At 41.8% G+C, this 25,490-nt stretch overlaps 1 protein-coding gene across 2 annotated transcripts in view; it reads right to left on the minus strand.

The window, feature by feature from the left end:
* The window catches only part of WWC3 (WWC family member 3), a 181,995-nt gene that overhangs the window by 90,359 nt on the left and 66,146 nt on the right, over positions 1 to 25,490 (minus strand). For both annotated transcript variants that reach the window (XM_032779753.2, XM_032779752.2), the window contains 3 exons: positions 22,846 to 23,049; positions 10,566 to 10,642; positions 7,812 to 7,891 (listed from right to left, as the gene is read on the minus strand). In XM_032779753.2, coding sequence (XP_032635644.1) covers positions 7,812 to 7,891; positions 10,566 to 10,642; positions 22,846 to 23,049 — 361 coding nt within the window. The remainder of the gene's footprint in view (positions 1 to 7,811; positions 7,892 to 10,565; positions 10,643 to 22,845; positions 23,050 to 25,490) is intronic.

Consider the following 25,490-nt stretch of genomic DNA (forward strand, 5'->3'; position numbering starts at 1 on the left):
TCTCAGAAGAAGTTTTCAGAATCTGGGAATGTTCCAAACAAATAATGACTATTAACAGGCATGCACTAGTGGCTTTCTTTCTCTGTCCTTTGCTCCCATTTACCAGAGGAATAATGGCAGGGTCCCTTGATGCACGTGTTCTTCTGTGGGAGCACAGCACAGAACGGACATCTGTTTTAAACAAAGAAGCTTAAAAGGAACCAGTCACCACTCTTCTGTTTCAGCTTTCAAGATAGTGAGCAGGTCTGCAGTACACCAAGAATCTGGGAGCTTCCCAGTTACCACAGCTCCTCCACTCTAGTATCTTTTCACCCGGCACATCCTTCCATCTCCACAGTTAAACAGGCCCATCAAAATTGGGTAGGAACACAGACAGACCTTACAGTTAACAGCCACCATGTTTATTTTTTTGTTCTACCACCTGTACTGCAGTACAATAAACATGACCACATACCTCCATGACCACATACATGTCTGTTGCATCTTACGCGCATTTAACATGCGCGATTCCAGCTTTGCGCGGTCGGGAGAAAGAAAAAAAATGGACGATTCCACCAGCGTGAGACGCAAATCTGCTGTTCCCACTAAAGTATTTTGGGGGGGCGGACTTGACAGCAACAGCTTGTCTTTAGGCCTGTGATAAGGGTTTCCTCTATAGTAACCCTGGAGGGTTGGGGAAAAAAAAAGTTTAAATAGTGTGTCTGCCCCGGAGTGAGTGTGAGAAGCAAATCTGCTGTTCCCATTACAGTACTCAGCCCCCCTGTGCCTCTCATATTGTGTGCATCTCGCCGTGCTAAGTGAGATTCTGCTGTGCCTGTACTGTTTAAAAAGACAGTATGTATTTTTTGTACTGTATAACATGGCCCCTAAACGCAAGGCACCTACTTCATCTGCTGCTCAACCCAAGAAACAGCGATGTGTTCCAATGCTGGAGGAAAAACTGGCCGTGTTGGACTTACTGAGAGACGGTATGTCCATCCCCAACGTGGCATGTAAATACGGTCGCAACAGATCTAGCATCCGTGCCATCAAGATTCGAGAGACAGAAATTCGTCAAGCCATGGCATCAAGTGCTCCAGTAACTGCTAAGGTGATGAGCCAAGTGCGTGATAAGACCTTAGTGAAGACTGAAAAGGCATTAAACTTATGGCTGGAAGACAGGAACTGTAAACGTGTGTCTATTGATGGCAACATGTTGAGAGAAAAGGCTCTTAGCATCCATGACTACAGACTACTGGTGAAGCTGCATGAGGACGCAGCAAAAGCCTACCCCGAACAATTAAAGAAAATCATAGAGGAAAGGGGCTATCTTCCAGAACAAGTTTTTAAAGCTGACGAGACTGGGCTCTTCTGGAAAAAAAATGCCCACCCGCACTTACATTTCAAAATCAGAAAGACAAGCCCCTGGCTTCAAAGCAGCTAAAGACCATGTGACTGTGTTGCTTTGTCGCAATGCAGCTGGGCATTTAATAAAGCCGGGCTTGTTCTACAGGATTTTGGGGCCGGAGCTTCTTGCCCATGCCGTTCCCTCTCGTTCACAGATTGAACGACGAGGGAACATGGGGCTGGATGTACATACAGATACTCGTATCCCTTCGAGGGGACCATATATTTGCGCTCCACACCCCGAGCAGCGGAGGGAACGGAAGCCGATGACTGCCAGATGGTGGTGGCGTTGGCTTGTATGGTCTTTATGAAGGGTTATTGTTCCAAGGGTGGTTGTGTTGAGGCCCCTGGAATTCAGTTGGAGGCACCCTAGGTTTAGTAGTCCCTGAGAATGCGTTTTTGGGGGCCCTGGGGTTAGGTGCCCCTGGAAATGGGTGGGTTCGGGCCCCCAGGGTTAGGAGGCCCCTGGAAATGGGGTTTTTGGGCCCCTTAGGGTTAGGGGCGCGCATATGAATAGCGGTTTTGGGCCATTGGAGTTTTAGCTTCGCCCTGGACTATTGCTGCGGGTGTCAGTTCAGCGGGTGGGCGGACTGTTCCTCTGCAGGGGATGGTGGGGGGGCGTGAAACAGTAGCCTCCAGAGCCCTACGCTCGGAGCCAGACGACGTGGTGAAATTGCTGATCCCCTGGTGCTTGCTGATATGCCCAGGGTCCAGAATCCCACTTGCTTGCAGACATTTCACTGGTGACCCTCAGAAAGAGGGCAGGCGGCCTTTCAACGTCCGGTAGACACGTCCGCCCTGAAGAGACTGAAACCCTGTCGAGAGGGCCCGGGGGGCGGAACGCGAGTTAGTGACGAGTCCAGCGCCCTTTGATTGGCGACGCCTCCTCGTGCGGGGGGGTGCCGTGAGCTGTACCCGGTGCCGGGACTTCTGGACTGGGACCTGCCACCAGCCGGGTGCCGGGAGGTCCGGATCTGGACCTTCGGTGCCGTGAATTGGGCTCCTCGAGTCACACGTGCCGGTAGCGGTGGCTGGAGCTGGAGCGGTGCCGGGAGTATCAGGGACCGACGTGAAGACGATCGGCGCGGCGAGTACGACCGGTGCCGCCCGGGGAGAGCGGTGCCGGGACTGCGAGGCGGCGCCTCGAACCAGACCTCCCTCGGGAATCGGGATTGGTGCCGTGACCGGGATCAGTGCCGGGAGCGTGCTCGGTGCCGGACCCGGAGAAACTCCGGGACGGTGCTTGCATTCCGGAGGTCGGTTTGCCCTGTGGAAAAGTACAACCCGCAACCGCGGTGCCGGGGGTTGGGAGCAGCCAGGCTCCGTCAAGGCAATAAGGTCCCTTGCCGACGAGAATGATCTCAGGTGTGGAACGGGACTGATGAGCTGTACGCCAGATCTTGTGGCGGGGAGCTAAGAGGGATCGGACTCGAACGGACCCTCGGGCCCGGAGTCAACGAAGCCCCTGGCATGGCCAGCGGCGGCCCGGCGTCGGCATCGGGTGCTCCTTCCGGGGCTGTCTTAGCCGGGGTAAGAGGATGACAAGGGCCTCTTCCCAAGGAGCCAGGGTGCCGGAGAGGGTGGTGCCGCTGCATTTTTCGCGGTGCTGGAAAGGATCGCGGTGCCGGAGCCGCGGCTCGGTGCCCGAGGGCGCGGGTGAAGTTGCCACTTCCAGTAAGGAGCGTATCCGGAGCCGCTGGTCTTCGCTGCCTTCTTAGTTCGCAGGCCGGAGGCCTTTGCGCCGATGCGGCACTTCTCCGAGTACCGTGTGATTCCCCAGCACTTTTAAGCAGGCGCGGGGGATTCACTGTGGGGACATCGGCTTTTTACCAAGCCGGAGCACGCTTTGAATCCCGGCGAACCAAGGCATCCAGGCCCGGCGCTTTGAGGGCGGAAAGGGCTAGAGGCCGAACCCACTAACTAAACTAACTATATATATACACAAGAACTTATAACTATAACTAACAACTATATTTACTAAGTAAACTACAACTACACCTAACACAGCTAGAACTGTAAGAGATGAACAAGAGAAGCTGTAGGGACGTGGAGGTCAGCTATGCGCGCTTCCACAGTTCCAACGACCGACACGGCGGCGAAGAAGGAACTGAGGAGCGGCCAGGCGGCAGGTGTACTATATCACCCGCCATGGCGGCGCCAACTTGCGCAGGGACGTGAGCCTAGCCAGCGCTGCGATTGAGTGCACAAGGAAGTAACAAGTTACTTCATACTGATACGTAACAACTGCTAGCATGCTAAAGAAGGTTTTGAATTTTTTAAGACAGCGGTTAACACCTTATCTTGAGGATGAGGTATATCGTTTTAGCCGAGTCCTCAGAGAGCTCCTTGTAGACGATAGACATTTATTATGATATTCTCTCATGGGGCGTCATGGCTTTCATCCATCACTACATACACTGAGTAAGAGATTGTGAACTTCACAAACATCTCTAATTAATTTACTGTAAGCCGCTACAGGGCATATAGTGAACACAGCTCTCACTCTGAGGTGATGTTACTATGTTGTACATGCTGGCGGAGCTGGGAGCCTTGTCAAGAGTAGCTGAAGTCAGGAAGAGCAGATATAATAGACACATTTTGGCAGGCCGGCAGGGGTATATATCACCCGCCATGGCGGCGCCACTCTAGGGGGCGACCTGCCAGCCCACTGGAGTTGCTAGGGTAAAAGTTCTCCAACGAACGTGCACGCGCGGCGCGTACACCTACTGGAATGGATACGAGCAAGCACTTGAAGAAGAATTATTGATTTCCTCATGGGCTTCCTCCAGCACTCATCACTATAAGATTTGTGTACTTCACAAACATTTATTAATTTACTTGCACAACACCCCTCTGAGGTGATGGTCATTTTACAGGCGGAGGGAGCTGAGGCACAGAAAGATAACATTTAAGTTTCCACTAAATTTGGATGCTCAATTTTAAACACTTCGGGTCTAATTTTGCAGTCCTTAGCTCTTTATAACTTCAAAGCACAGTTCTCATTGACTTCAGCGGCAGCTTCGAGAGCTCAGCACTTCTGTAAATCAGACCCCCAAGGTCTCAAGTCAGGCAACCAGAAAATGAGTGACCACCTGTGAAAACCAGGACTAGAGAGGGATGAAACACACACACACACACACTTTGCCAGTGGGCCCATTCCATCCAAGCCTGACCCCTTTTGCTCTGTCACTGCCAACCTGCCTCTTTTCTGTCCCTTTCCCACCCCCGGCTCCTTGCCCCAGTCTCCATTCCTCAGGCTTCTCATAATAATCCCAGTCTCTCTGGGTTCATGTCCAAGTCTCAGTCACCCCCTCCCCACGCGCTATTCTCTAGTTTTTTTTCTCTTTCCTAGGCAGCCCCACTTCCCCATTCTTGGTTCTTCCTCCTATGTGTCCCTCCCCTCATCCACCACTGGCTCTTTCTCATATAGTCAGTGTCCTTCCTCACCCCTTGCCTAGTGCCAAAGCCCAGTTTCTGCCTTTCTTGGCTCCTGGTCCTAATCTCTTTGCCTCACCAGTCCCAATTCTCCTCTCATGCCTCAGCTCCTTGTCAGATCCATCTCCCCTCCCTCTGCCCCTTCTACCTTTGTTCCTAGTCTCAGCCTCCTTGTCCAGCCAGTACCAGTCTCCCTGCTCCCCCAGATCCTGGTTCTCTCTGCATTCCCTCCAACCAACTGATCTGGCTTTTGTCCTCTCTGCATTCAGATCAGATGGCTTACTCCTCCACGCTGCCTTGGTGCCAGAAGGGGGATCCCTGAGAGCACAGGAGAGAGAGCCTCACCGCCCTCAGGTCCATTATCTGGCCCCACTCTAGCATGGAGCAGCTCAGAGCAGCCATTAAAAGGAAAGTTAAGCTTTGTCACTGAAGCCCTGAGCTGCGGCGTGATCAGTCACGCTGTGGAGATGAGCCATGCGCAGTCTAGGCAGCACAAGGAGCTCTGATGGACCAAAACATGGAATCTACAGAGAAGTTACTTGCTAAAATCAAAATCTTTACTGAGCATTCAAGAAATGTGTTTTTTCAAGGGCTTATAACTTGGCCAGGTGTGGGCAGATTTTCACAGGGATGGCAAAATGAATCTCTCTCACACAAAGGACCCCCACTGCCTCATCCTGCCCCTATCCAGACAAATTTCAAGTCCCTGCTCTGTAGGACGGGGTTACTGGAGCTATTCAAAGAAAAGGTCAGATTTTTTTTTTAATATAGGCAAAACAATGTATTGTCCCCAGCCTCATTATCCAAAACATCTGAACCATTTTGGCTGAAACTAACAAATAAATCAATATATAGCTCAGCCTGAGATGGACACCTAGTAGGGAAAATTTCAGCCCAAACAGTGTAAGTTTGGCAAAGTTATAATAAATTGAAAACAGGGTCTTATAATGGGAAGCGTCAGGCAATCTTAACAACAGGCAGCACTACCAGCCCCACCTATAATAAAATTTGCCTGATCTCCTAGGTCTCAGTCCAGGACCACTGAAGTCAACAGGAGCTATAACAGTGACTTTAGTAGTAATAGATTCAGGCCCCTAACTGCTCACAATATTTTGCTGTTTGGAAACCATGCAAGGGTTTTAAAGACCTAACATTCATCCATATGCAAAGCTCAAAATACAATTCCTAACATTGCTTAAAGTAACACTTAAAAAATGAAAGGAAACATGATTGCAAACCAAACAATTAAGACTCCACTCCTATTTTATACTTCTACAGCAGGAGAGGAATTAACAAGGTGACTGAGCCTAAAGCACCTGCAAAAAAAGTAAGTTTTCCCATTTAAAAAGGTTGGGGGAGATGATCTACTTGGCTGCCTCTTTTGTGACAATGCACTCTCTCTGTATGGATAGATACAACAAAATATCAGATTCACACATGATTCAAAAAATATATCCAAAAAACAAGCCTTTCCAGAGCAACCTTTTTAAAAAACACAAATCTCCTGGCCCATAAGTCAAGAAGTCACTGTGGAGAACATACAGAGATCAGCAAAGCAAGAATGCTCTACAGAAATTCTTGAAGAAAATTCCATCACAACTTCAAATAACACACTAACAGACATATGGCTGCCTTCAATAAACAATAAGGATGAAAAATGAGACAAAGCAGGAGCAATATCATGACTTCAATGTCAGCTACAAACAAGCAAAGCACAGAACAGTCATGTCTGAACTTTTAAACTGTCTCATCAGAGGTATCTAAAAAACTATTAATTGATCAGATTCACAAAATGCTAAAGTAATCTTAATTCCCCCCCTCCCAAATGTAAGCAATTTAACTTAGACTAAAATCTTGGACATTAATATTTAGGTTCAAAACTACTTCTCAGGCTTTTTTTTCACAAAACCATACAAGAGAAAGCTTTAAAATTGCCTTCAAATCACTTTTTTTATTCCTGGATCTTCCTAGGGAGGTGATTAATCCTTCACAGAAACAGCAGAACACAGCCTTAAATCAGAACCCTATCATCCTCATTTTAAATTAACCTCATGCTGTCATGGGAAAGAAAGGAAAGGCAGAAATATGTTTTATCTAGTTTTAAAAATTAATATTGATATAGATATTAAGTCACTGTGTAAGGCGTAAATGTTTGCGTGTGTATGTGCTACCTGTCATGTGAATACAACAGCATTCTGAATTATTGCTTGTCTTCAAACAGCCAAGATCTTTTCGCTATATTAAATAGTTTCTTCATGTGTTACTATATCTTTTCCATTACTTTAGTATATTCATAATTGGTCTTCTATCATATACCTCTGACTGGCCTCTCAGTTACCTGATGTAGTCAATTTCAAAGACATTTGTGTATGAGGATATCTAGTTAATATTTGCCAGTTAAGTACTTTGGCCTGACAAAAGTTTTCTTCTCTTAAACTTTTAAGCATGAACTGCATCTTTCATGTGTATTTGTTGATATTTACTAAGTACCATGTTTAGCAAATGGAAAAGAAAGCAGCTGCCTGTTTTTAGATTGCTGCCTGAAAGTCAGAAATTAAGGACAACCATCAGTTGCAAAAGTAAGCAAACATCACCTCTACACTAAGCTCAAAAGGGAATTCTGTAACCTAAAATACAAAAATTGCTCAATTTTTGCATATTTTGCCCGTTTTTCATAAACTTGTTGGCACATTAATCAATGGAATCATCATCCAAAATAATTTCAGCCAATCTTGCTTACATCAGTTTGCCTTATGATCAATGAAACACATTGTTAGCACCATCCATAGTTGTCTAAGTAGGGACACTTGTTAAAATAAATAAATTAAATAAATAAATAAGAAAGAAAAAACAATTCAAAAATAAAAACTTGCAGCAGGAGTCTGTGCATTAAATCAAGCTTTGTAACACTTCCAGTTAAGTAACAAGAACGTACACCAACAGGAAGAAGAGAAAGAAAAATTCCCCCCTCCCACAACCTCCCAACTCACTCTTGTAGTGTTTCCACTCCTTTTTCTTTATACTGCAGTTCTTCCTTCATATGTGCCAACTCTCGTTTTAGTCTAGAAAGCTTAAAACAAAATATTTTTTAAGCAAAAATATGTTATGGCAGCAAATCACTGAGTAACTTTATTCTTCTTTCAAATAATTCTTAAAATAATTGTTCTTTCAAGAATTTAAAATTACTGTGCATTGTATTTTCAAAGACAAAAGTGATAATCTGTTTGGTTTTTAATCTACAGAAAAACAAAATCAACAAATGCTTTATAGAAATAATAAAAACCTACCCAACAATGGTCACAAAGTAACAACATTGAAAAATGTACAAGGTAGCTGCCTCTTTGTATAATCTTCTACTATATTATCTGCTATCATTTGTTCTATTGGCCAAGTCTCTGTCCGCAAGTGATTTCCCATTTCCCGTCTCCCCCAGAACAGTGATTTCCCATCTAACTTTGTAGCAGACAGCCACCCAAAGACCTGCCCAACTATATTTAACTATATTGCAAACAGCCAGCTCAGACAGCCAGAAAGGGGAAGAGGTTCAGTACTATGGCCTTTTGAATGGCAAGAATGTTCGTTTAAAGTCACTAGAGATTGTGATGATTCATCTGCCCATTTTTATTATAAAAGACAAGTACAAAGTGACCCTTCAGCAGCAGTAAATAGTGAAAGTTGCCTGGCAGATCATTTATTTAATGTGATAATAAGCAGTTGTTCGTTATAATCTCCCCAAAATTTGGTGTGTGTCTGCAGTGATGTTTACTACCAGGTTTCACTATTTTAATAAAGTTGCTCCTTAACTGATGCTTATTGTAACAGATACACAGAATTATGTCTGGTTCCGTGTGCATGTTTTATATTTTTGGTTAAAAAGTCACATATGTTTTGGGATAGGCACTCCTTTGTTTGTATATTTATTTCAATAAATGCCATCAACTTTCAGCCACAGAAAAAAAAATGAAAATGTGAGTTTCATAAACAGAAAACAAACTGAGTTTCCTAGAGATTTAGTAGATTTTCTACGATGTAGCCGAAACACTGATAAGACATATGTAAATCAGTGACAAAATGATTAACACATCTCCCTCACGCCCTGCAAAACCAGAAGTCACTACATCTTCATAACAAAACAGGAATATATAGTGACTTCTCGGATTATCTAGTCCAACCCTTATAAAATACACTCCACTAAAATAAGAAAATATATCACTAATAGCTTCCATGTTTATACACCTCTACCTCGATATGACACTTTCCTTGGGAGCCAAAAAAATATTACTGTGTTATAGGTGAAACTGTGTTATATTGAACTTGCTTTGATACACCCGAGTGCGCAGCCCTGTCCTTTCCCCCTCCCACCGTGAAGCACTGCTTTACCACGTTCTATCCAAATTCGTGTTATATCAGGTCAGCGGTGTATATTCAATGGTGTATAGTATAGTATAGTATGCACTCTTTATGTTAATTCAATATACATGAGCGTGCATAACACAGAGGTTCACCCTATGTACAGAAATAGAAAGGTGTATTTCATGGTCACTTTATTATTGGACTACAGGGGGTGGGGGACAGAGACGGGTAATCCCTATGCAAATAGAAAAGTCACTTATTTTCTTTAAACCTTGTTTAGAGAAATTGAGTGAAATTTTAACTTGCTACATTTTCTTGTTTGGTTTTGCATTTAACTTGCTGCATTTTCCAAACATTAGCTCTACTATATACAGTATGTTGTAAATGCATGCTAACAGAATACATGCCTTTGATAGGTGGTAAACAATTTATTTTCCAGAGGCACTCCTGTGAAAAGTGGTCACTAAATCATGAAGTCATAAACAGGAACACCATCCTTCAAAGATATGTATTTTATTTATTTCATGAATTGAGCATCTGGCATGCTAAGTCCATTTTATCCATTAATAAAATGAATATGCAGTTTAGATATATGGTGGGCCTTAAGTTATAAGCTGCTTTATTAGTTGTGGGCATCTAACTAGCTTCCATTAAATGTGTAGAATTTTACTGTTCATTAGGAACACTTACAAGCAGATTTGGAAAGATAAGCATAACTTTCCCCTCTACCACTGTAACTACTTCAGACAAGACAATATTCAAAGTATGGCTCTAACCTAAAAACGGTTAAATAAAAATGGTACTTTCTTATACAACAGATGTGGTCCATATGTGTTCAGAGTTCTATATTCTTACCATAGTATATGGAGAAGTGTTTGGGGGGGGGGGGGGGGATCATTTGTCACTTTTAAATGCAGCCCTGGGCAAGTGATCTATTCTGGTCTGTGCATCAACTAAACTGAGTTCTCAACACAAAGCCACATCCTGACCTCAGTTACATCTACAGAACCCTATGGAACCCAAGAGCAAAATTTAATGACAACTGGTTTGGACAGGTGTTGCTGGGGACAGAATTTGACTTGCAGAATATTTGCTACTAGTGGTGATGCTCGAGACAGAAAGGAAATGATTTTTAAAATACAAGTTGAGTTGTGTGTCAGTCATTCAGAAAAAAAATTCTTTACACTTATAAACAGAAAAAAATCTTTGGAATCATTGAGACATAGTATAGATGGAATCACACTGCTATTTTTATTAAATAATTGTTCAAGAGTAGAAGGACACTTTAAACATGTGCAGTTTTAGAAAGCATACACAACTTCTAAGCTTAATGGTGAGTGGGTGTGTACAGCACTGTTTTAATCACATAACATCAAAAAAAGATTACTCACTCTGTCACGACGGCTTGCTATTTCTGCTTTAATCTGATATGGGTCATACTTGGTATTAGTTGAAAATCCAGAGAATGCTAAACAGATGGAAAACAATGGTATTTTATAATACATTTTTCACATTTTCAATGTGTTAAATGATAGTGTGTGCAGGTTGTATGCCATGTAAATTGTAAATAGGTTAGCCTGTCTACATGTTTCTAAAACTTCAAAGCCACAACTCAGCAAATCACTTAAGCATGTGCTTAACTGTTTTGCAGGACTGTGGCCAGAAAGAGTACACACTTGTCAAAGTGTGGCTACACGTCATTCTGAGTTCCCAAAGTTGAGTCATTCTATTTCAAAGATGGAACAAGCTTATTTGTCTACAACTTCAAGACATGTCTTTGTAGGATATGATAATCACTTGTGACAAGACATACTCAGTGTAATTATTTCTGAGTACAACACAGGAATGCATGTAGCCAAAATGATTTCTTCTAAACAGTACAGTCTAAAAACTGACAGTACATTTAATGGATTTTTTTAAATTTATTTTTCTTGCAGTTTAGGAACTTTCATAGGATTGTAACAAATTTAATGTTCCTCTGGTAACACAGATTTTAATTTACAACCTCCTCAACATGATTACAGATAGTCATTTTTGGCTGTTAGTTAAGTTTATGGAATTTATATGCAATAAATAGAAGAATTTATTTAGATTGACAAAATTTGAACTGAACCATCTAATAGAATGTGAATCAATCTGCTATCAAATACATACAAAGGAAGTAAAATCACATCACAAATTTCAATTTCTAAAAACAGAAAACTAGGAAAAATTGTTCCACATCAATATCAGTTTCCAGCTCAATCACTGATGAAATTAGGTCTGCTTGCAACTCAGTGCATACAGTAACCACATGCAAGTTTACAGTTCAAAAAATTCCTCACAGCCCCTCAACAGTGAGTGTTTTAATAATCTCATCACAGCTTCTCTTAAGACAGAGTTTCAATTTAAAGACACCTTTGCGTTTTCTCTTTTGGTAGACTGAGGTTTTCCAGGAGGCAACATACTTTTGTACACCAACATATTCTTTCCTTTATAAGGTACAAGATTTCAAAAGTCAATTTGGGCTGAATTCCAACTGGGAAGTTATTATGTGTGTACCTAAAGTTATTCACTATCTATCCTGTATTGCTACAGAGCAGCACTGTCTGTTGATTAAAAGCTGATACCTTTCCATTCCAGTGTAACTGTCAGGATCATCTCCGGAGCCTTTTTTAAAAAACGTCACTACATTAACACCCTTCCAGTTATTTAGCATGCAGATTTGTTTAAATGTTTATTATTTAATTTATCGATTTATTCCAAAACCTCCCTTTATTGACACCTCAGTCTGGGACAGTTCCTAGATTTGTTGTCCAAAAAGGACTGCTCTGATGTGGGTATCTCCCCCAAATCCTCTGCAGTGAAGACGGATGCAAAGAATTCATTTAGTTTCTTTGAAACAGCCTTGTCTTGCTTGACTACTCTTAACACTTTGGTCAGCTATTGGCCTCCCTCCCTTTTTGGCAGGATTCCGATGTACTTAAATTCTTATTGTTAGTTTTTGCATTGTTAGCAAGTTGCTTCCCAAATTCTTTCATGGCCTGCCTTCTGATACTTTCACACACAGCCTTCCAGAGATCATGCACCTTCTTATTTCCTTATAGGATCTGACTTCCAAATTTTAAAGATGCCTTTTTGCCTGTTCAGTCTCCATTACTCTGCTGTTTAGCCAGAGTGGCATTCTTTTAGTCTTCTTATCTTTCCTGATTTGGAGCACGCATTTAATCTGAACCTCTATTATGCTGCAGCTCCTTTTAATTTCCATCTACCAAGCATCTTCACTCTTGTGTAGTTCCCCTTTTCAAAGTTAAATGTTACTGCAGTGGGATTTTTGGGTATTATCCCGCTACAAGGACATGACACACGTCTCTTCATGCTGTAGGAAAAAGAGAACTTTATGTGTGCAGTTTAATGCAATGCTGAAGGGTAACATAATGGCCTATATGGCAAGTAATTGGAGAGTTGGGAAAGAATTAAAATGGAGAGTTGGGAAAGAATTATTTTCCATCATCATCCAAGGAAAAAAATGAGTAATAATGGCCTTAAATGATAACAAGAAATATTTAATTTTAAATGCCCCTTCATCCACTCCCTGATGTGGATCTGATCAGAATGCCTGGTTTGGGATTAGAAAGCATTTTTTCTTTTTGTGCCAAATTAGCAAGGTGTCCGGGGAAGGAGGTCTGGGTTTTACCATGGAAGTCCTGCCGGTTTAAAGGAAAGGAATAGTTAATGTTAAGCAGTAATACAAGAATACCTAATTTGTAGCAATTAGCAGCCAGTGTCTAATGGGGATAAAAGGCTAAAAGGGCCAGCTCCCAGAAGTAAATATGCTTAAGAGTCCCAGAAAATGGCTGGTGGACCTGTTAGAGTGTAGAGAAAAGAGGAGACCTGAAGCCCTTGCAGACTGAGGTGGATTCTGAAGTGGGCTAAGTTCAAGAGGATAGATTGGAGACTGCTAACTCTAATTTGCTAGGTTTATTGTATGAAGCCATTTAGCTCACCACCAGGCCCAATAAAAAGCCTGGTATTTCAGGGAAGTAGGATGAGGGGAGAGTCCTCTCTACCCATCGTTAATAAAGTTGTGGCCTGACACTTTATAAGCCAGCTCAGCATTTCATTCTGCTGTGTGTCTTGAACAATTGTGGAAAGAACTTTAACACTGAATAAACCATGCTGTAACTTGCCAAAAGAGGTTGTGCAATTGCTATCATCGCATGGACTGAAATTCTCTAATCCAGAATTTCATAATTTTTTTCATGGTATTGATCACAAGTTAGTAATGAAAGAGTTTCATGGCCACCTCTGCTTCCACCTGCAAACATACAGATCTCATCTTCCCTGCTCATGAACACATAGTCTTCATGAACTTAGAGGAAATGCATAGATAGAAAAGTCTATGTATTTTTAACTGCCTTTTAATCCGATTTGACAGATGAGAACAAGAAGATCGTTCAACAAACCAGCTCTCCACAGATCTAGAACTGCTCTAGCTGGTCAGAGACCAATATTTAGAAATGTTTACAAATACTGAAAATATTTTTACTGGTCTAAAATGTTTCTAGATCTTAAAGCACAAGTGAAACAGTTTATTACAAATATTTTTCTAGTACTTTATTAGGCTTCTGATTCTGGGGAATGCCAGCAACAAATCGCAATAGTTCCAGAAACTTCAAAAATTAGTTAGTATTTGTACCTTTCCTAGGGATACTCTCCCAGCAAAGTCTGAGTAATTGTTTGTGTCCAGTTCTGCTGCTGTCATATGCAGTTTATCTTTTCTGGGTAGAAAAAGAACTACAACAGCCCAATCAAATAAAGCAGTTAAAAAAAATCAGACCTTATTTCCCCAATATTTTCTCCACTTATATAAAAATTGCCCTGTACAAGACGATAGGCAATAGGTTATCAAAATTAGTGAAACTAAAGTCTTGTGCATCTACTAAAAGTCTTGAAAAATAAAGAAAAAATATTTTTATAAATTGGATGACTTTCCTATTTTAAAATGACAACAAATTATATTAACTTGCTTTTTCCCACCCTCATTCCAGTTGTGACATGATTTTAGTAGCCCACCCTCCATCCACAAAAGCTGGGATTTAAATGTGTCAAAGCATCAGTTTCAGCCTGTTATAGTGTTTGAAACAGCAGCAACTAAAACCATGTTAGACTATAAGTGGGAAGAAAGCAAGAGGTATGACTTTGGCATCCAGTACTTCAGAAACCAAAAGGGCCAAAAACAAAAGCTATTTTTCAGCTTTCCAACAGTATATACCACTAGTGATTTGACAGATATTGGACTTTCCCACTGATCCTTTGGATCAACAAAGTTTTTTTGGCCATTGTTACAGGAGTACATATATTAGATCAGGGTAATTTTCAGAGAGTCAGATTCACACCAAGAATAGATAAGAAATTAATAAGAGTTTTATAGAAATCTATTAATATTATTCTGGGACGATAGGGAGGGAAGGACAAAGACTCAAGAAGTTCCTTACAACTCTAATATATAAAGGAACTTAGTTTTATTTATTAGCTTATTGATTATTTCAACAACTAATTCTCAAGTACTTGTTGCAGAAAACAGCAGAAAAACATAAGATGCTTTTTGCACAGCTCTGAAAAAACATCTTTGATTTTTAAATAAATATTAGCACTATAGTGATAGATTTTTTTTTAAGTATTCTGAAACCAGAGGGCATACCATGTAAAAATTATTCACAAATTATAGGTGTTAGGAGGGAACTAAAATAGTGAACCTGGAAATAAGGACAGTCAAATATAGCTTTTACTTTAGAGGAAAAAAGAGACATATGCACTTGAGAAAACAGTCAAACATTAATGCATTTACTTTTCATTTGTCATAAATGCTACTGCCATGATTATTATTAAAGATAAGTACTTTTAAACAGGGTCTTTTCTTTCCAGTCTATTTTCACTACTTGATCCTGCACTTAAATGTATAATGCTGCTATTGTTAACATCATGTTTAATACCACGTTAACATGTGACTATGTCATCACAAAATGTTACAATTAAAATTTAAGAAAGAGAAGAACGAAATGTGTAGGAGAAATCTGCCTTAAATAATTGTTATTTAAATAAATCACTTGCCACATAAATATAGCTGAAAGAAAGCTAGTTTAACAGAAGAACAACGATTTACCTTACAGTAACTACAATTCTTCAAGATGCTGTAGTCACTGTGGACTCGTGTGTGTGCACATGCGACACACACAAGAGCAGTTTGTTTTTAAACAGCAGGGTCCGTCAGGGCCATACACATGCTCTCTGCCTCCTCATGCTGCCATGTGAGGGCATAAAGGGAGGAGAGCCATGACTCTCCCTTAGCTCCCTTGTAATTGAAAGGGTGGGGTAGCTGAAAACCCAAAAAGCAGAGTTGAACGTTGTGGGATCCACACTGACATCGCCATCTCAAAAGAGCCACAATCATTTGTAGAGTAAGGAAGAAGGACCGGGGAGAACATGTGTCAGTGTGGATCCCACTTTAAGTGACTGGCAAGCAGTAACCACTCAGGATGGTAGGAATGAGGAGTTCCAATTGCATCAGTTGAATAGGGATTGTAGTATTGCTCTCACAAAGTTGGTATTTGGCCTAGCAGCTAAGTCCAAGGAACAGTGGCTGACAAATGTCATTCCAAGTCACTGCCTTATCAATCTCTGATATTGACAAAATCCTTTAGCAGGCAGAGGATATTGCTTGCACTCTGGCAGAGTTTGAGACTTGATGTTTGGTGGGAGAAGCTGACAGGCAAGTGAAGTACTTTGTCATCCATTTTTATATTCTTTGAGAAGAAGTGGCTGGACTTTTCAAATGTCCAGCAAATACAATAAATAGATCAGGCTACAGTCTGAATAGTTTGGTCCTGTCAGTATGATAAAGCAAAGTCATGGAAATGTCAACTATATGTATCTTCTTTCCTCCTTGAGCAGTGAGAGATTTCAGGAAGAAGGCAAGTAGGATGATCAGCTGGTTTAGATGAAAATCAGAGACCACCTTCAGAATAAACTTTGGGTGTTGCCTCAGCACCATTTTGTCACTATGGAAGGTCATATAAGGGGACACAGCCATAAGTGCCTGAAGCCAGCTCACTCTCTTGGTTGAAATAGCCATGAGAGACACTATCTTCAGAGTGAGTTAGTCCAGGGAACATTCTGAGAGAGGTTCACGTGGAGGTTTCATTACGTTTCAGGAGGACCATACTAAGGTCTCAAGCAGGAGTCGGTGTTCTGACCAGTGTGTATGAGTCTCTTGACAAACTTCGATACTATGGGATGATAAAAAAAATCAAGCACTGCAGTACAAGCCTGAAATCACTATGAAGTGCACCTTTACAGAGCTACATGGAAGCCTGATGCTGCAGTGGTAACAGGTAGTAGGTGGTCTTCAGTACCTAAGTCTGGGTCATGTCCAGATCATGATGGGCTGCTACTCATTTAGATGAATAGGTCCATCTGATAGATATTTTCCTACTTTGAATCAGAATTTCCTGGATCCTATCCATGGTACTTAACCAGTCAACAGCCACACTGTTATATGTGGCAACTCTGGGTCTGGAAGAAGTATCTGACTATGGTGTAGTGAGATTAGGTCAGAATGGTCCAGGAGTTGGATTAAAGACTGAATGGACATTGGTAAGAGACCTGTTAGCCAAAACTGCCTCACCCAGTCCAGGGGCAATGAGAATGACCATGATCTTGTCTCTCCCAGTCTTAGAGATCATTAGGGGAATCTGTGGGACAGCCTATTGGAGACCACTGTTCCACTGTAGGAAGAATGCATCCAGTAACGATCCTGGGTTCAGTCCACCTCTGGAGCAAAAGCCGTGATATGTAGTGTTGTCCTTGGTGTCAGACAAATCTACTGAGGATCTCCAAACATGGAACAGCTCTTCTGCAATGAATCTATGCAAGGACCATCTGTGGCTAGGCACAGATTGTCTGCTCAGGAAGTCTGCCAGGTTGTTGCTGACTAGGAAGTGAAGAGCCATCAGGATCTCCCCATTCTGACAACATCAAGTCCAGAATCTGATGGCTTCCAGGAAGAGGGACAAGGAGCAAGTGTCCACTTGTTTGATTATGCAGTGCATAGCTGTCTTGTCCATGAAGATTTGCACTACCAAATTCCAGAGGATCTGTAGGAACACCACACAGACCAGTCTAACGGCTCTCAGCTTCAGGACGTTCATATATAACTCCATATCATCTGAGGACCAGGTCCTTTGAATCTGCGGTGGTCAAAATGAGTTCCCCTGCTTGCCCCGACACATCCATGATCAGCATATCTTCATGGGGGACTGAAAGGAGCACCCCTCTTAGTGCATTTGTGGGATCCAACCACTAAGCCAGCTCAGTAGTGACTGATATATGAGGCAGATAGATTTTCCTGTCTAGTCAATGTTGCAGAGAATAGCCTGACCTGAGCTAGAAGTGGAGGAGTGTGAATGCCTTGTCTTCCTCAGGTGGGCAGCCACCACTGCTAAAGTATTCCCAAAAAGCCTAGGTGCCATGGAGAGTCCAAATGGAGTACCATGTATTAGTAGTGATTAATTTCCACTGTGAAACTAAAGTACTTCCTGAGGGCTGAGTGAATATCTATATAAAAGTACACATCTCCCAAGCCGAGAGCCATAAACTAGACTTGAGTCTGCAGAGACAAAATGATAGGTGCACATGTTACCATTCTGAATCTGGGACAGTGTATTTTCAGTCTCCAGTCAATTCTGCTAGCTGGATAACAGGGTGGGATAAATGCCAGAGGAGCCATATGAGGGGCATTTTTGAGTATCACGATCATTTTCAGAATGGTACTCCTGCTGTCTGCCCTGGGAGCATGGATGAGCCCACAGTAGGGTGACAAGGGACATCCCCAATTTAAACACAAAATTGCCTGCCCCGTACTAAGTCAGTATGGGATGCATTTTATCCCATTTTCAATTTAGCACATGGGGTCTCAATGCCACTCACAGTCCAAGTTCCAACTGTTCCCAGCACCTGCATGGAATCTTAACAGGTGCCACAGTGGCAGGGCCCAGAGCTAGAGAAAGAACCCCTGGGAAGAATGAGAGACAAGAAGGGACTTTCTCCAGAGGTGCAAGTGAAGACTAGGCACATCTGAGGTTTGTCCCATATTTTTGAAATTTAAAGTTGGCAAGCCTAGTCTCCAGTGATCTCAGGATGGCCCCAGTGTCCTTTAAGGAATGATTTTGCCAGTTCTCTTCTTGAAGAGCTCCATGCCACAAACAGGAGACCTTGTTTGGTAACATGGACTTCTCTAGGTATTTCTGATGCCAAAGCCAAGAGGCCCGTCTCATGGTCATGGCCATCTATCTTCTGGCTGTGCCAGAGGCACCCATGTCAGCTTGTGAGACTGTCCTGGACACTGGTCTTCTCTGATGATCTCCTTTAATTCCTCCCTAACATCCTGGAGCACATTTGTCAGAAAGAGTCACTCTTTCCCATATCAGGAAATTATATTTGGCTAACAGTGCTTCATAGTGTGCCACACGGAGTTGCAGTGAGACAAATGAGTAGGCTTTGCACTCAAACAGGTGCACACAGACACCCAAAAAGCTTTTCAGGGTCCTTGTCCTTGGATGTGCCTTTTGTCAATTTTAATTTTTCTTGCACTGTTGCAACTACCAACTGATCCTGAATTGGAGGGGAAGGGGAGGAGTGCTCAAAGGTTTTTGGAGGCACCTGATAATGCTTCTCCACCAGTCTGCATGTGGGCTGGATGGTTGCTGGAGTATGCTAGAGCCTACAGGAAACACATTTACAGTGTGATCAAGAAATTAAAGATTGTGTGAGATTTCTCGTGGACTACCATCATTTCACTGTCCAGGGTCTTCACTATGTGAGCTGGAAGATCCTGGAGTACTTTAAAGTCCTGGGTCACCAGGGCTAGAGATGGTATGACCACCTAGTCAAGAAACAATAAAGATGCTTTGGATGGAGGTCAAGGTGCCATTGTTTCTCCAACGTCCCTACTTCTTGGACATCAATATATGGCTCTGGTGTCAGTGATCCAAGTCATGATACCGCTGGGGAGCCTGATCTCTTCATCTTCCCAAATCTACAGGAGGGGGATCTGCTGTGGGATACCTGAGATGATTGGCCCCCAGTATGGCCAGAGTAGCTTGGTATATGGATACCAGCCCAGGAGCAACTGGTTGACTCAGAGCCACTCCTTTTGTCTTTGTAGCAGCATTGTAACAGGAACCCCAGGTCATCTTCAGGGCCACTCCCGGCGGTAACAGGGAGGCATCCCTGCTTAACCCTGCAGAGAAGGCATAGCTCCACAATGATGATGAGAAAAAGTAGTCCTCAAATGGTAGATGATTGGCTCCAGGGCCCAGTGCCACTTCAGTACAAACAATGACCCTAGAGGGAATCCTGGCAGTTCCACAGGGGTCTACCTCAGCCCTGTGGCATGGCTGATGCCTTCACTGGTGTCAGCTTAGTCAATGCCACCCTCCATGGTAGAAGATTTAGGTTCTTTATCCTTTTAGGAATGAGGCTTCTTCTCCTTTCTATAGGGCAATGTCTCCCTACACTTGGGGCCATGTCTGGTCTCAGTTTGACCCTTCCAATCCTTACTTTGGGTGCTGGCTCCAAAGATGATGTTGTGTATGCCAGAAGAACTGGTCCAGAAGTCAGTTGGTATTCGTGCTGTTTTTATACCTGATATCAGTCCTGAGGTAGCTATGATTGGTGTAGATGATCTTAGTACCAGGGTACTCCATGTGCATTTGATGGTGGGGTTTTCTTCACTTCCTTCCTTTTATTACCAAATCCTGGGCTGTGGTGCTTGCTGGTAGTGTGTTGGGGGTGGGGAGGGAAGGAAACTGGGAGGCAGTGCTTAAGTGCAGTTTCAACCATGCATCCCTTGACTTGCTCATCCTCACTGAGGAGGATGTATACATCGAGCAGTTATCGGGCAAATGGTTGCCCCGCAACAGAAAAGTCATCAGCTCAACCTCTCAAATTGGGAAATGAGTCCATTACAGATCAGGGAGGGCTAAAACCCTAGGGCTCAAAAGAAGAGCTCTAAACTTCTGACATGTAGATTTCATCAAAAATTGAAAGGACAGAAATATAAGTTTAATCTAATATGGAAAGCCTTTGAACGAAAGTACCACAGATTTTTGTAGTATCCTGTTTTATTAATACTTTGATGCAACAGACCACATATATAATGCATTGAATATTTGTTTAACATTGGTGTTAGCAAATCTGTCACCTTATGTAAAATTCTGTCCTATAATTGCAACTTAAAGCTATCAAAAGAAGTTCAGCCATGAAGAAAAACCAGAGTGATTTGGACAGAAGATCTTTGCTTTTTCCTAACAGTGTGGTTCCATTCCAAAATAACTAAAGCATTTATGGCTAATACTCAACACCCTTCTCAATATTTTTGCCCACCAAGGGTTGTGGGGTGGGGATGGAAACTCACTGAGAATGGGGGGCAGAAGAATCAGATGAGGAGTGATTCTGACACTCAGGGGTGAGAGGGTGCAGCCAGCAACACACTGAGAAGGAAAGTTCTTGGTGTTCCTATCTGCTCCCATTGCAGCCCTGCTAGGTCCCGCTCCCTGCTCAATCCCGAGCGCCACATCAGCCACTCCCCCCTCCTGCCCACCAGGCACGCACAAGTTCTCAAGGCAGCAGAGTTCCCCACTCCCAATACTTCCATTGCTGGGTTCTATCACCTCTGCCACAATATCTTAGAAACATTTTTAAATCATCTGTTTTAATTTTGAAAACCATATACAAAAGAATCAATTAGGATTATAAGGTGGAGGGATCTCCAAGGTAAAAAGACATTGAATGTTATGATATTATGCAAGAAACAAGAACTTCTAAGAACTAGCTAAACAAAGTAGCCTTTTAGTAAAGGGACATACAATTATTAAAGATTTTCTTACATAAATGATCTAGTTGTGTACTATATAAATATATTAACTGTTTGGACACCCTGGCTCTGAGCCCTTCAAAATGCCAAAGTCATGCATCAAACATCTGTTTCTGGCTCTGAATATCAAAATGTAAGTAAATGTTACATTTAAAAGCAGGCACTAATAAAAGAGAATAAATTGTACTGGGACTGGACAGTAAGTTGGACTGTGAAGGCAGTCATCTGTAGAAACTTTTTATGTCTGTTCCACCACAGTCACCAACCAGTGGTTGGCCATATGAAAGGAAGCTTTCTGTGGTGCTCACATTATAAAGTCATCTCTCATAAAATGTCCAACTTGGCTCCTAAAGCCATATCAAAACCTACACTCAACTAGTGATGGATGAACCTCAATGGATTCAGTTAATCATCCACTGTGATCCAAACTTTTTGGGACTTTCACTCATTTCATCCTTTCCTAATGGGCACCTCGCCCTTCCTCTTTTGGTAGCCCCCATTCCTCCACAACTCACACTAAATACCATTTTTTCCCCTTGCAACATGCTCCTGTTTGCATGCCCGACATACAATGAACCTCCACCTACTCTTCCATTTGCCCCTCACTCTCCTTTAGATATTTGTTGCGGGGACACAGTTGCCTCTGTGCTTGACCCCAGGAACTTGTACTTTTAACTATCACACCAAGATTTGTCAGACCCTGTGACTTAACCCAGACTGAACTATTCAAGACACAACTTAAGAGATTTTAAAGTTGAGGCAGCTCGGTCCTTTAACAGACCTTAAACAGTATTAGATAACAATACAGTGGAGAGATCTGACTGTGGGAAAAGTCTGAGTCTGTTTGAGACTTTAGAGTTAGGGAAGAAAAGCAACTAGAGGCCTGTGGGACAGCGAAGGAGCCAGCAGAGGACAACTGAATTATAGTGTAGGGGAGAAGTGAGTGAACCAATTCTTAGGTCATACTATTTTTTCAAGTAGCATTGACCGAAGAAATCCTTAACTAAACCTTTGGTCAATCTTATAATATTTAAGCTAGGATCAGATAAAAGGTTGAAGTTCAAACTAGTTATTTTAGAAGACCTTGTTTGCTCATTCCAAACTCTGTCTTTATAAACATCTGATGAGGTAATACATTTATTAAGAACTGTGTATGGCGTTAAGGAAACTTTTCAATTTTCTAAGAGTTAGCTTAAGGCAAGTAAATTTGTCATCTGCTGGTACATAGTGTTGCAAATTAACACAATGGATTGCCAGTGCAGAAGGCACTGTCTTCTCTAGAGCAAACAGTAACTTTAGAAACTGAAGTGCACACATGTAACCAGAATCCAAACATACTTTAAAATATTCCAGTGAAGGAGGTGTTTTTCATTAATTTAACACATAACTTTCACACTCAGAGTCTGAGAAGCAGAAACTAGGGTTGGCCTAGTTCTACTCTCATTGCTTCATTTATGCTTTTAATATTCTGCAGATGGATAAAAAGATTAGCCTTCTATTCTAAGTAAAGACAGAACTTGCTTTTCAAAAGTGAAAGTTCATTAAAATGAAACTCCTAGTTATATTGGAGGAAACTGTCTTTGGAGAGGGTTATTTTCTTTTAAGATGCAATTTTTTCCAAGAATCACAGCAACTTCATGAGTAGTTTAAACTTTTACATTACTAAAAACAGAGTGATGGGAGCGAGCTCTCAGATTGCGTGTAAAAACTGAATAGTGGAAAAATATATATTAGCAAGAGAATGAAAGTAAACTCACCACTAGCATAGGAGCGGCTATCATCCTCACACAATTTGTGCAGCTGCTGGTATTCTTCTTGGGCTAGCTCAAAACGCTGCTGTTTAATTTGGTAAATCTCTTTCTTGGCATTAAGTGCCTCCTGGGCAACAATTAAATATTCCTTTAGCATGCGTTCCTGCTCTCTTCGCCACTGCTCTCTTGGGTCCTCAATTTGTGTGAGCTCTGAGGAGAAAAACTTAAGTCCTGTTACTCCACTAATTACAAGTACCTTCTCAATGTCAATTCTCAATACCTACACTGATAGTTCATGACCACAGGAAACGTGCTCAAAGAATCCAGGTGAAGTCTCTCTCTCTAAACCATCTAGTATACTCAATTCAACACAAAGGTCAGCAAAGAGAGAAAAAAGTGACTGTACTGTCACTTACATTTGAGTCTTTTATTCTTAGAGATAAGGTTAAAAAGAAAACTAATTTTTCAGCAGTAAAATGACCTTAGTCAACTCGTTTTAAGATGACAAATTAGATCATTCTGAAGGCATAACGTTATACAACCCACAGCCAAGTAAGACAGCCAAATTAATATCCCAATACTTGACTCAGTGGGTGGTAGGAACAGTTTAGAGATTTCACATTCAGCCTCCAGAAAGGTGCAAGATAAATGCAACACCCTGAAAGGCTATTTATATTATCTTTATGCCTGCATGGTCAAATAGTGAACAATGAAGTTAGCTACCAAAAAGATTAGTGTTTTGGGTCCAGATTCAGGAAATCATTTTAATGCATGCTTAATTTTAACTTTCTTCTATCCTAAAAGTCATAACTAGATCTTTGATGTTCTCATCACTTTTAAGCAGGGCTTTGGAGCAGAGCCTCGAGTTGGAGTGCACAGCAGCTCCGGAGCAGAGGAGCTGCAGGTATTTGCCTGGAGCTGGAACAGAGCTGGAGCACTGCTCCAAAGCCCAGCTTTTAACATTTGAGAACAGCTAATGTTTACAGTCACAAGCTGAAAGTAAAGCTTGTTTCTAGTATCAAGAAACTTTTTCAAATATATGCTTATAGTATAAAAAAGTTTTCAATGTTATGTTCCTGCAAACACTTCAATGGCCCACAAATTCAAAAAATAGAACAAAAAACCTGAAAAAGGGAGGGAGGGGGAAGGGCGGCAGGAAGAAAAGTAGTTTACATCATCCTGCCTGTGCAGAGTCTGCTGTGTATGCGAATGCCAGCCTCCTATGGCTGTGTTTACAAAAATCAGATGCGTAAATTACCATTTCTACAGCTCCATTGTTGGTAGTAATTGTGCAATCTGTAATACAGCCAGGGGGCTGGCATCTTACCACCATACTTCAGAACAGGGTTAGTCAATATGGTGGTAAAAATGTTTATACCTTATCTGCATTGCTGTTCCATTGCCACCATATAAATCAATCTTTGTGTTTCAAGTTATATCATTACCTTAATGTACACAAGTGCAATAAATAGTTGCCAAAAATCATTTAGTCCTTTTTTAAAAACTTTAGCCACAGTAAACCCTGCAGTAGGGCATTCCACAGGTTAACTATAGGAAGTATTTCTGTTATGGGTTCCAAATATATTAATAAAGTGATTTTTGAAACATCATACCACAGGCTATCTTGAGGAATGTAGAATAAGCCACAAGACAGATACTCAATACAAGCAAAGAAGATATTTTCAGTTAATTTCCCCCCTAAAAACTCTGATGTTGTTGTTACTATGATAGGAAAGGGGAAAGCCAACTCTTTTGTTGGTACTAATAATAGGACTTAAACCTATTTAAATATTTCTGTTTGCACTGTGAAATCAGAGATTGTAGTGACTGAGCTCCCCAAAATAAAAACTGTAGTTCTCCCTTCAAACCAATAACAAAAAATCACCACAGTCATACAAGCAGCTCTGTTGTTTGAGAACCATTTGAAAATTAATTGCCTAAACAAATGAGATTTTCAGGAATTAAAAGAGTGACTATATTTAAAGTGGTTTAGAACTATGATACCCTAATAAATGGCTCTTTACAATGTTCCAATTCTAATCCCAGGTAACAGCAAAGGTTAAAATGTATCATACACAGCCCTTGAGAAGAGGAGTCTGTACATTTTGAGGCACTGCATAACCTGCCAAGTGACCATAAATCTTCATTATCATCTTGTATCCCACTAAGAAAGAGTCTCACTTCCTATTAAGTACAATACTGACATTCTTCTGTGGAAGACTACACTGTACTCTGGCCTGGAATAAGTGTAAGGAGCACAGACTGCACCAGTTACCATAGAGAAACTGAAACTGAAGGTGTTTTAGATTTGGATAGCCACTAATTTAGTTTCTGTAGAGATGACTGAAATTCCTGTAGTTACTCGGGCACAGCCCTGGCTGGCGAAGAACATGGAATATGTTATTCCCAACTGGGAAATGTGCAACTGGTTAAAGGAGACTTCAAAGGCTCTTAAAACTCAGAGGAGGAGAGGAAAGGAATTCTGTGGTTGGCAGCCACTGAAGCTTCTTAAGAAATGTTTGGACAGGCTCCAACACCAGCTTAGCGAGGGTGTCAACGAAGCTCAGAATTAACAGGATGAGATGGAGATCAGGGTTGGCTCTGAAGGTAGCTCTGTGATTTACAGAGGATTCCTTTTCATCTTAGGTGTC

This window comes from Chelonoidis abingdonii, chromosome 1, assembly GCF_003597395.2.
Source record: "Chelonoidis abingdonii isolate Lonesome George chromosome 1, CheloAbing_2.0, whole genome shotgun sequence".
NCBI classification, from domain to species: Eukaryota; Metazoa; Chordata; order Testudines; family Testudinidae; genus Chelonoidis; species Chelonoidis abingdonii.